Here is an 11,825-nt window from a genome sequence, read left to right as displayed (position 1 = left end):
ACGATGCACACGGGACACGGCTATTTGATGGAGCAGTATCATATTATCGTGGCGGTTTCATTTCTGCTTTAGTGGTGAAGCAGCAATGGGGACAAAAGAAGGGACGAGAAGCACACCTGTCCAAGACGCATCAAGCAAACACTGCGTCTAAAGGTCACTATCAACAAGGGGCACATTATTACCAGAGGGATCCGTCGGCATTGCGTAGACGCAATAATGGCGACACTATCCGTATCCGTTTTTCGAATGCATGCTGACGAGCTCACGTTGAAGACACTGATCGCACAACCGATAAATGCTACTCGACGAGAGAATCGGTCGATGGCTCCTGTCGCACGGGACATGCATTCAAGAACTGCGCATTATTGACATTCGCACACACATATTGTTTATGGCAGCAGGTTGACCGTTAACAGGAGAGAACTTTTGAGGTAATTGAACTTTCATATATGATAAAGGAGCGGGAAATATGAAGCCAGTAGCATTGATGTGTGAATTTTTGATTGAATGATCTTTTAGTAAAAGCGGTGGGCGACATGACTACTCGATGATACTACCTTAAGGAAGGCATTGTGCATGTGTATCCATGACAAATCAATGGATGGCACGCAGCAAAACAAGGGAGGCTTTCTGTCATTTCTTCTATATCAAGCGTTAGCTACAAGGACAGTCATTAGTACACTACCTTGGAAATCGAAACAGAAGAAGCATACATTGCTGTATCATGGTAAGAAGCAAAACCAAGAGAAACAATTGACTATTCATGCTTTTGTAAAATTATCTGCTCATTATGACTTTGCTACAATCATATCATTAGTGAACGCCGCTATTCATGCAACAACATTCGACATATTCTACCCAGGAAATCTCTTCTGACAAAGCGTTGGTAAGTTACGGTCCAGGTAACGATAGCCCCTCAAAATACGAGTAAAAAAAAAGAAAAAAGAAAAGAAAAGAAAATCAGGAAGTAGATTAGTAGTAGATTAGAGAGAATGTAAAAACAACACCAAGCATCACGCGGTCTGTGACGACGGAAAGCAAAAGTAGCGAAATTCAAGGCAACAAAAAGTCAGAAACAAATGTCAAGAAAAAAAAATCATCACTGCCTTTCGTACAATACGGCACCAAGAAAACGTCAACAAGTCGGTGGCTGTCTTACATATCACCTTAAGCAAGCTTGCTTACGACCGCACCACATACCCGATCAACATCGCATCAAAAGCTAACACATGCAACAACAGTAACAATTTATATCAGCGAAGAAAAGATGATGTCTACACAAGACACACAGTATTACATACAAAACAAACCAAGCGATATCAAATTGCAGTCGATTTTACTACCAGACTGAAAAGCAAGACTTGGGCAACTATAAAGTGAAATTAATCAACAGTAAGTACAAATAAGACACACGGATTTACTTTAGAATAAGACTTTGATAACTAACGTGAAAGGCTTATTGATATGATTTAAGAGACAAAATACAGCGCTGAGGATCATCATCGATACAAAGCCACAAGCACAGTCTATTATCGCCTTCAACGGCCTCCATATCATTCGCGTCGAGCTCAAGACAACAGAGCATTTAGCGAAGGCTGCGCAAAAAAAAAAGAAAAAAAAAACAGATCGACATACATAATCGAATGCAAAAATAACACGACATGATAACACACCAAAAAGGACCGAAGATACCAACAAGCAAATCACACAGATATCATGTACCTCAAGCTAGTGAAGACGACAGTTATCAAGACGAAAAAGACCGTAACAACTGCCACAGACGAATCCCATAAATCAGTATATTATGTAGTTGAAGAAAAAATTATTGAAAGACAAAAAAAACAGAGGGCTATCGTTACCACGGACAAAAGCTTACTAACATTTGTAGGAATGCACGATTCTTTAGATATAATTTTACTACTAGAAGCTTATATTACTAAAAAAATAAACCTATTTTTCAATTCCTTTTTGCCATCATTGCAATCTTCTTCCTAGAACAAAAGAAGTACTTGCAAAATATAGAGAAATGTTTCACTGTAGTACTACATCGGTGCTCGCTCGCTATAGTGATATTCGATATAGTAATATTTCGATATAGTGATGAGTTATCAAATTAAGCTAAGAATTGTCACTTATTCGCTATTACGATATGCGATATAAACCAATAGATATATCGTTATATCATATTGAGCGGATCAATAGTAAAAATACTAGTTGTTTGCACTGTTTAACAGTTCAGCATCTAAAATCCCGCTGGTAAATAGTATAGCTGATAGGGGCGCAGGAGCCATCGTTGATTGAGATGAATATCATATGTAATATTAAAGTATGGCGATTGAATTATTGGGCGTTTTGACCATTAATTTAGTGTAATGTCATTTACTCTGAGTGTTCGGTGGGATTTAAAACTTTTTGAGATACACTTTTCAACAAGCTTAAAAGCATCGCGTTTCCAGCTTTCATATCATCGTATGCGTGAATATATTGCCAGCAGCGATTGTAATAACGGCGGATTTCTAGAGGCTTAGCATCAGGTGGGGAGACTTGATCTAGAAAGCTATCAAGGTTATCTCTTAGTGATGAAAATGTACGATCGCACTCAATTCTTGCAATACGCTTGGCAACACTCCAGTATCTTTCTATTTAATTTTGTTTTGCAATAGTACTTGGGATAAGAGGACCAGGCTTGAGAACAGTCTCGTGTAACGCGCTTTCTGCGCAACAAAGTCGGGTTGACCCTCTAACATATAATAAGGGCAACAAGTGCGATCAGCATTCGATGGCTGTTCGCAATTGGTTTTCCAATGCTTTTTTTTTCCTCAAATTCCTTTCAAAGTCCCAGGCCACGCTCTTCCAAAATGGTTCTGATGGCCTCAAAGGTCCAAATGCGATCTTCTTTCACACCACTTGCTGTCTTCTTTTGCTTAATCTCAAGGGTGCAAAAAGTTCTGGATAACTACATTCCCATCTGGACTGACGTACTTGCTTGGCAAAATCACACATTTCTCAATACCCTTGAGGACTTTATCTTTCAAGCCAAAACGGCCTACAAGTTTCGCACTTGCTCCATAAGCATTGTGATTGCTTGATTGATCAAACAAAAATAGCGCTTGACAGTCTGGATGAAGTGCTTCAAAGAATGGTATGGCTTCTTCTTTCAGTTGCTCGATCGTATCCTTTGACGTCCAATAACCTTCTCGGTTGGCACCAGCATAAAACAGTCTGCGAGATTTCCAGTTTTTGATCCTCATGGCTCCATGGCGAGGGCATTAAGATTAGCTAACCATAATGGATCCTCCTGGACTCTTTTTACGGATGGGATTTTCACCCTCATACAGCCAGAGGTTGGTCTTGCAGTCGTTCGAATTCATCTTGCGTCACCATAATGATCTTCTTTTGGCCGCCTGGTAGAAGAGGTTGTTGCTCAACTGAAACATCGTCGTCGTCGTACGTTTTCACAAAGCGGCTGTATTCAACCATTTTTGCAGCCACTCTTGGCGGTACTGAACAACATCATCGCGCTCATGACCACGGTAATAAACATCTTTTTGTTGGCTCGGTAGGTGTAGCTCCCCTTCAAACAAACAAAAGATTCAAAGTACTGAAGGCGAGATATGTCCTGGAAGAGCAAGAAGGTCTGGAATAGCGACTTCGTTTAAATAATTGAGCACTTCCGGAATTCCTCTTTTCTCTGGCTTAGTGTTTTTCCGCCATTGTAATGCTGCTACTTTAGCTCAAAAACGAAAGGTGTTTGGTGTGTTTTTCTTGCTAATGAGATGAAATTTTACCGAAGCGTAAAAATTCTTTGGCATATGATACAATGGCGCGGGGACGATAATTTTCTGACGGCTCGATCCATGCAATTACAGCCGCCGTTTTGGATGCCTGCTTTACCCGCCGGTCATTCAGCAGCTCTCGGAAATAGACGTGAGCACTAATATGTTTTCGCAACTCATAATCGTTAAGGGCTCGTTTATCGTTTTTTCTTGTATTTGCGATTGGAGTGATGATTGATGTAAAGCGTCCGAATCCTTCCTGGCTGCTCATGAAAGGGATGGTATCATCTACCGTGGCTACTTTGTCAAAGTGGTCGCGGTCATTTTCGCGGTACTGATCTACTGATACCGAGGAAAAAAGAAGTTGGTGATTTTGTAACTGCCCTTTTTCTTCTCTGCAGTCTTATCATTTCGGCAACACTTGGTAGTTCTACCAGTACCCCCAGTATCTTCCGCTTCCGCGCTTCGATCCCACTGCTTCGTTGTTCCATACGGTGGTGCCAGTGTTACTGTTTCGGCTTACAAGAAGGCAAGAATTCAAAGTCGTTGGGTTCGGTTTCAATCATGACTTCTGCGAACGGAATCTCAACAACTGGTTGTTGAATTGCTGGGACTAATTGTTGGAAACGACCATCTTTGGCAAATGTTGCTTGCTCTTTTGCGCGTTTTTGTCTTTTATCAGGCAAACCCCATTTAATAACGCGACTCCTGCTGACATTTTTAACTTCCGACAAAACTTTAACTCTAATCACAGGCTCGAAAATGCTCTTTCATGCTAATTCAAAAAGTAAACCGTAAGATCTGTTCAAAATACATCAATAAACATAGTTTCCAACTCTGATACGAATTGTTTCTTGGTCGGTAATTGAATTATCTTGATGGTTTAAGTCAGTATGCACCATAACACTACCTCGTTAATTATCTGTCAGAAACGATGTACGATACATACGTTCCGTTGAAACATTTGGTCTTTGGGTATCCCCACTCTACTAACCATTCAAACACTTACGCTTTCATATATTCATCTTGCAGTAACCACGTCATTTTATGTTTTGAAAAAGACGCAAAGCATGCGTCAGCCAGCTGATATTGCATCAATGGAAGCTGTTTTTACCTCGATAAAGTGTAAATCATATCCACCCATTTGCAAGTCGCAAATGTGCGAGTCTTCTTTTTTTCCTATTGGAGTTAAAAAAATAGATGCGGATCCTGTATGTATATCACATCAGGAATTGCAAAACCAGGGCTTGGGCACAAGTGCAAGTCTTTGAAGGGCAGCTTTTTAATGCGCAACACTGCTGTCTGACCCTTTAACATGAAAGTGAAAGTTTCCTGATCATCTCATTTTGCAAGCACACCATATATCAGCAAACGGATTATATGATATATACAACATCACTCGACATAGCTGGATCATAAAGACAACTGATACTCTTTACGGCATTCTTAGAATCGAGGTGGACGGCAAATACATCATACAAAACAAAAAAGAAAGAAAGAGTAAGATCCTTGCTGACTAGTCTATAACCATACCTCGGTTATAAGTCAAATCATTTAAATCAATAGTATGCGTGCCACTTTTGAACACCTTGATTCTCTTATGCATCAGGATCAAGTTGCATAGTCTTTAAAATAAGCCTAAATGCTGTGCATGCATTGTATGTAAACCTATCCTAGGCCAGTATAACTTTCGTAGTACGTATTTTTCTTCCAATCACTCATCCACTTGATAGCAAACTCATACTTTCAATTTCCTATTCAAGCCACTTTTATCCAACCACTGTCATTATTCAACAGTGTAATGCGTCCGGATCGTGGCATGACAGACACGCCAGTAGACTTCTCGGACACATAGTTTGATGTACTATCATAACAAGTAAATTATCGCTGTGGTTTGCTGTCTCATCTCACTGTGTCTGTACATTATAGCCACCATTTAAGAATGAAAAAGCACCATGCGCCACGGCCTTACGCTCAAACCAGCTAAAAATTCTCGCGCCAAATTATCAGGAGATCAGCCCGCCCTGTTCTTTATATCAGGAGAGAGAAACGTGGGGAGGACGAGGGGGAAGGGCGGGCATTTCAAGGAACGAGTATATGGTTTGATGTGTGTGATAAAAGGAAATTTCAACACACAATATAGATTCCTATATTATAATATATGTACATGATGATGATGATGATGATGATAGGAGTAGTAGTAGTAGATTAGAAAGAGGGGAAGAGACGGGTGCATGTGTAAGTGGAATGAGGTAAGAGGAAAGGGAAGATAGTTATTATTGTTTTTTACAAAAGTACTAGAAAAAAGGAGTATAGAGGGAAGAAATGTAATGTGCGTATACAAAAGGTGTCGATGCTATTTATGGAGTGGCTGCTGTATTGTTGCAAGAAGAATCGCGTTTCCGCTCCATCAATTCCATGTTGAAAGGGTTTTGCAGCAAATGCACTGCTAGCTTGGTCCGCCAGTTATCATAATGGACACACATGCTCTCGAACCGAGAAATCTGTTTAGCCATCGTTTGTTTGCTTTGTAATTCTTCGTCTAACCGGGCTTGTAACGATGCAACTTGTGTTTTCAACTCGGACACATCGTTCCGTAAAGAATGGACCGTTCCTTGCATTTGGCTACAATCAGAACATGGCTGTTGTTGTTGTTGTTGTTGTTGTGTTGTTAATGCGGATGGTGAGGGAATGGTTGAGGGATGTTCAGGGACAGAAGAAGAAGAAGAGGAAATCGGTCCAGCCGTAGTCGTTGTTGTAGTTCTTGATGTGTTGTTTAAGAATGGTATAGTATTAGTGGTAGTAGTGGTAGTAGCTATAGGGTCGTTATTAGGTCTTTGGTTGACACCTCGTGTCGTTGCTGATTGTGATACGGTAGAGGATGAGGAAGTGGATGCAAGTTCGTCTTCTTCGTCTCCCTCATCCATTTCGTCGTCATTGGCATCATAGTTGATATGGTTATGCTCATTATCGTCATGGTAACTATTGTTGTCTCGATCTTCGCCATCGTCACCGCCGTCTTGCATATCGTCATTAACATCATCATCATCCGTCAAGGTACGGTCACCATCAGCATCAGCATCACGACTATAGTTGTGATGATGGCTGTCGTCATGATCATCATCGTCAGGTTCGGATAGCCGATGATTATTTTCCTGTAATGCTTTCGAGAGCCGCATGCTTTCAGTACTGACATGTTGATGGGGTGACATTCTAGATCGTTTTCGACTTCCAGCAAGAACAATAGGCGTACTGCGTCGTTGTCGTTCCTCATCATCGCTAGTTCCATTGTTATCGTCCTCTTCATCTTCGTCATCTTCATCGGTCAATAAATAATATCGCGATCGTTTCCGTGTTCGTCCACTACTAGTACCGCCAATATTGCCTGATCCTGATGATTTTACCGAATCTGTGTCATCTGTAACGGTTGCCGCTGCTGCTGATGTTGCTGCTAACGATGTTTTGCTGCTGCCTGCTTTACGTTTTTGGTAATTGCCCATTGTTAAGCATCCTGAAGATTTGTCGTCGGTCGCATAAAAATTGTAAGGGTTGCCAAGTAGATAATCAAAATAACAGTCTATTCTATATTTTCGCATCCATCGTTTTACGCGTTGTGCAAATTGGGGACGGCCCGTCATGTCAGATAATCCAAGTTGTCCAACCAATTGCGACCAATTCTTGATCTATATATATATATATATATAAAGTAAAATTATATGTCACTTTTCTACCTATCTCTCGATCTTTTCCTTTACAAGCAAGCGTACCTGTTGATTATGAAGCTTTTTGACTAAATTAAACACATCCCACGTCGTATATGACAAGTCACCGGTTTTGGGAACAGATGAAAACTTGCGTTTCACATACATTAAGCTTTCAATGCTATCGTTGACGGATTGGGGATCATGTTGCAGGACAAATTGTACATAGCCTTCTTCGATGTTGTCCTTGGTGACGCTCTGGCCTGTGATTGTCAGTATACGGTTTCGAGCGTTGTTTTTTTGTGAATATAAGCTGGCAATGGAGTTGTTACTACTGATTATATCACTATTGCTGTTTCTATTGTTGTCCATGATGGTGGCAACATGATGATGGTGGTGGTGGTGATTTTGATTTGGATGGAACTCAGGTGATCCGGTGGTGGTGAAACGAGGTGATCCTGTTAGGCGGTCCATGGGTACGGGTGATGCAGGTGAGTCCGTGCTCGCAGGCGTACCTGTTCCTCCTCCTGTTCCTCCTCCTTCTCCTGCTGAAGCTCCTCCCCTTGTAATCAAAGCAGCCACAGATGTGATGGTTGCAGTATTAGTTGTATTAGAACAAACTGATGAAGACGAAGGAGGAGGGGGATGAGCTGTTGTTGCTGTTGTTGCTGTTGCTGCTGTACCCGTTAAACCAGTAGAAGCTGCTGGTGGTGGTGGTGAATCAGGTAGCAGTAACCGTGGTCGATCGGACTGGTCGGAAAGGGTACTAGCATAGGGCGAACGTGAGCTTTCGCCTGTTGCTGGATTGTAATGCCAACTACTGCTGCTGGTTGTAGGGCTTGACATTGGCAACAGCTACAAAAGTTATGCAATAACATAATCAAGGTAAGCTTTCTTAAAGTTGCCACTTTTGCAATTGTATATATAGTAAGTGGTAATTATATGTGGGAAATAATATATTATCTCTCATCCCTCATTAACGATAAGGAGAGGGGGTCAACATTATACATGTATAAAGGCAAGACAACGTACCTTGGCTGGACTGTACATACCCTCATCGTTCGTCTTTGCAGTTACAAAGCGGGATTCGAGGACCTCATTATTGTAGAGTTGCATAGCATCTGCAGCGGTGGTGCTGGGAGGTGGAGTTGGCTGGAATTGGTCGTAGGTGCAATGAACAGCCGATGGACTTTCGTCGGCAGACCGATGTATAAGTTCAGAGAGGTTCATGAACAAAGTTTCCGGTAAGAAAAAGAGAAAGACAGCACACAAGGAAAAAAAAAGAAGGGCGCCACTCTCTGGGTTGGGTAGGTGCAAGTGTGTGAGACTAAATCTCTATTTGGGTGCTATAATATATCAGTTTTACAATTAGACGATATAAAGTCCCCCCAATTCCACCACCCACCCACTGGCCACTCATAATAAGCGGACTTTGTTAATGGAACAAAACGCTGTTGCATCAAAAAAACCCGGCGTTTTCTATTCCGTTTCTCGTTCCGTCATTATTTCTTTCGATCATGGACGATCCGCCAATGTGGGGTGCCACCACACGATCTGATGCGACAATTTGGGAAGATTGTACAAAAACAATAATTGGGCTGCTAGGTACGTATTAAATACATGTCAAGTAATTTATTTGTTTGTTAGTTTGCTCGAGATCTTATCATGTTAGGAACTAATTCATTTATTGTAGAGGATAGCTTTGAGATCGAAAATAAGGGTCAGACACATAAGCGATCTGACGTGTCAAGTACAAGACCGACTTCCATGTTGCGCCCAGGTAAATGACGCTTAATGAAAATAAAAGTGCGATTGTCAAACTCACATGAAAAAAAACAGGGTTCCAGGCAGCTGTCAACAACAGTAACGGCTCGTTATTGACGACTAAACGAAAGCGCAGCACCTTCTCAGACAATGCCCGCGATCGCAAGATGCAACGAATATCCAACAGTTTGGCCAACGACATTGCAAGGCACTTGTCCATGACCGGCCCCGAAAATAACAGACCTGCGGCAACAACATTAACACCAACCGAGCATGACGTTGATATGGATACCAATAACAACAACAATAATAGCATTTATAATAATAGCATCAACAAACCTGTACCTCCACGTGTATATAAACGACCTATACGGAAAAGTTCAGTATTACGTCGATTCAACAACAATAGTAATACTGGCTATCATGACGGTTTCAACACCAATTTTGGTGGTGGCCAACAGCAACAACAGGACGCTACTTTTCTACGACGCATATCAGGAATGCAAGCTGCCACAAACAACAACCAACAACCAAACAGAATGGTAGTAGCCATGGACTTTGATCAGTGGCTCAAAACACAAGCACAACGACAGAATCTCAATATTCTCGAGTATCGACAAGCGTTTCATGAAAAGCAAAACCAGCTACAACACTGTTTGACACAGATTGACACCGCCGACCATACAAAGTCAGACGATCAGCGATTTCAAAACGTAAAGGAGAATCTCGATCGAATATTAAAGATTGCCGATGAATTAAGAGGCGATCGCTCGGTAGCGTTTGCAGTAAGTCTTTTGTCTTCTTTTTGTTTTCTTCCTGAACAGAAGCAATATAGCAATGATAGCTTATCTTGTTTGATAGGATATATTCCCAGAATGGAGAGCGTTTGAAGGACACATCAACAAAATTGCTACTTATGTACAGGTAAAAGAGTGTATGTGTCGTTCAAAGTAAACTAAAACAGTTAGTTAAATACCTTTTATGATATTAGTCAATCGAAGATATGAAAGAACTCGTAATTCAAGCAATACCACGCACAAGCGATTTACTGTATGATATCCGAAGGTTACAATCTGTGCTTGAATCAAAGATGACTTTGTATGGAGACAACCTTGTGCAGAATGGACTAGAATGGAAGGCCATGGGAATGCCCGTCGACGAACAGCTGATTGCCACAGTGAAAGGATGGTTCTACAACTTGTGCATCGGCCTTATTAGCGAACTCGATACGGAGTGCTCCAAGTTGCAGAGTCTGGTGACAGATATGCGGGAACTTTTACATCATCCTGATGGGGATAAGGTGATTACTTTATATCATGGTGATATTCAGGGTTGAGGAAGGTTTATTTATTTGGGGGGGGGAGATTAGAGCACAGGGGAACAAGAACCTTAAATATCGAATGTTATTAAACAGTTGATGGAATCGATCCAAAATGGCGTGGAGTTTATCGCATCTGTCATCTCCTTTATTGGTCTACCATCACGAAAATTGACGTACGGATGTCGGATACTTGCCACTATCTATGGTCAGTGGGCCTCAGAAAATTTGGAGTTTCTGCGCGAGACGCAGCAGGTGAACAAACAAGGATCGCCGAAATCTTCTACATGTACATCGAGCAGCAGCACAAGCACTAGCAGTAATAATAGTCTTGCCGACGTCAAGATGGCTAATTCGACATCTGCAGCAGCAACCACAACAACTACAGCTGCAACAAGATCATCCACAACCACGAACAGTACTGCTAATACTGCTACTCTTAGTCACAGTAGCACAACAGCTGCATCGTCTACGGCACGGGTCGAAATCCGACTTATGCAATGGATGGACGGGATTGTTCAAATCCTGACGTCGCTACAAACACTGCAAGAAGTATCCCTGACGACTACGCAGGACAAAGTGAGCAAGGACTTGGAGCAAGAGGAAGAACGCAGCACAACAACACAGTTTGATTCCGAGACACTCAATGTGCTGGAGAACCTTGCATCGACGCTTGTGGAAATTGTGGTGCGCGCCTTGGCGGTGATTGAGACGACGCGCAGTAAACGAAGGAATAACACTCATACCCGACAGCAGGGGAACATCATGATGAACCCCGAGACGTCACTCATTTATATGCAACGGTCTGTACTGACTTTTGTTGACCGGTTGATGGAACTTGCAGGCAGAGAACATATCGATGGTCCAAGAATTCAGGTAGCTTTTTCCCATTCGATAATTGCTGGAGAGGATGTTGGATGACAAAGATGATGATGATGGGGAAAGTGGTATGAGAAAATCAAAGCACCCTGTGCATAATTAACATACAGTATTTTTTATTCTTCTACTTTTTATTATGTCGATCTTGGGTTACAGAGACTGCATGGACATCTGGAGCAGAGCGAAGAAGATCTTCAACTGTAATAAAGTTCAGCAATTATCATCATCATCATCATCATCATTAAAGGGCTCTCTCTCTCTCTCTCTCTCCCTTACTGGATAAGTAGCAGAGTGTGTTAACCCCAGGCGTGCATTTGCATGCATCTTATCCATCCAATCACCATGCCAGTGGATCGACGACGTTGTGAGGGAGAGGGTCGTGAGCGA

General features: G+C 41.8%; 3 protein-coding genes across 3 annotated transcripts; 2 read left to right on the top strand and 1 right to left on the bottom strand.

The window, feature by feature from the left end:
• Positions 1-1,131: 1,131 nt before the first annotated feature.
• On the top strand, positions 1,132-1,382 carry BDB00DRAFT_853252 (uncharacterized protein; the record flags this gene model as incomplete). Its single annotated transcript, XM_053125618.1, has 2 exons — positions 1,132-1,240; positions 1,263-1,382. Coding segments are annotated over 2 exons (198 nt in total), but the record flags the coding sequence as incomplete, so codon positions are not given.
• Positions 1,383-5,794: 4,412 nt separating this feature from the next.
• On the bottom strand, positions 5,795-8,799 carry BDB00DRAFT_853248 (ARS binding protein 2-domain-containing protein). The gene is made up of 3 exons (XM_053125617.1): positions 8,510-8,799; positions 7,544-8,332; positions 5,795-7,459 (listed from the first exon to the last, which is right to left on the bottom strand). Exons 1-3 carry the CDS (start codon positions 8,705-8,707, stop codon positions 6,137-6,139), a joined length of 2,310 nt encoding a protein of 769 aa, XP_052973865.1. The 5' UTR covers positions 8,708-8,799; the 3' UTR covers positions 5,795-6,136.
• A 61-nt stretch (positions 8,800-8,860) lies between these two features.
• Positions 8,861-11,707, top strand: BDB00DRAFT_110680 (uncharacterized protein). Its single transcript, XM_053116095.1, has 6 exons — positions 8,861-9,082; positions 9,171-9,257; positions 9,317-10,026; positions 10,103-10,165; positions 10,233-10,541; positions 10,656-11,707. The coding sequence occupies exons 1-6, from the start codon at positions 8,995-8,997 to the stop codon at positions 11,478-11,480; spliced, it is 2,082 nt and encodes a 693-aa protein (XP_052973864.1). The 5' UTR covers positions 8,861-8,994; the 3' UTR covers positions 11,481-11,707.
• The last annotated feature ends 118 nt before the right edge of the window (positions 11,708-11,825 follow it).

The sequence above is a fragment of the Zychaea mexicana genome (genome assembly GCF_025766255.1).
Source record: "Zychaea mexicana strain RSA 1403 chromosome Unknown BDB00scaffold_134, whole genome shotgun sequence".
Taxonomy (NCBI): Eukaryota; Fungi; Mucoromycota; class Mucoromycetes; order Mucorales; family Lichtheimiaceae; genus Zychaea; species Zychaea mexicana.
This window is presented reverse-complemented; position numbering and strand designations above follow the sequence as displayed.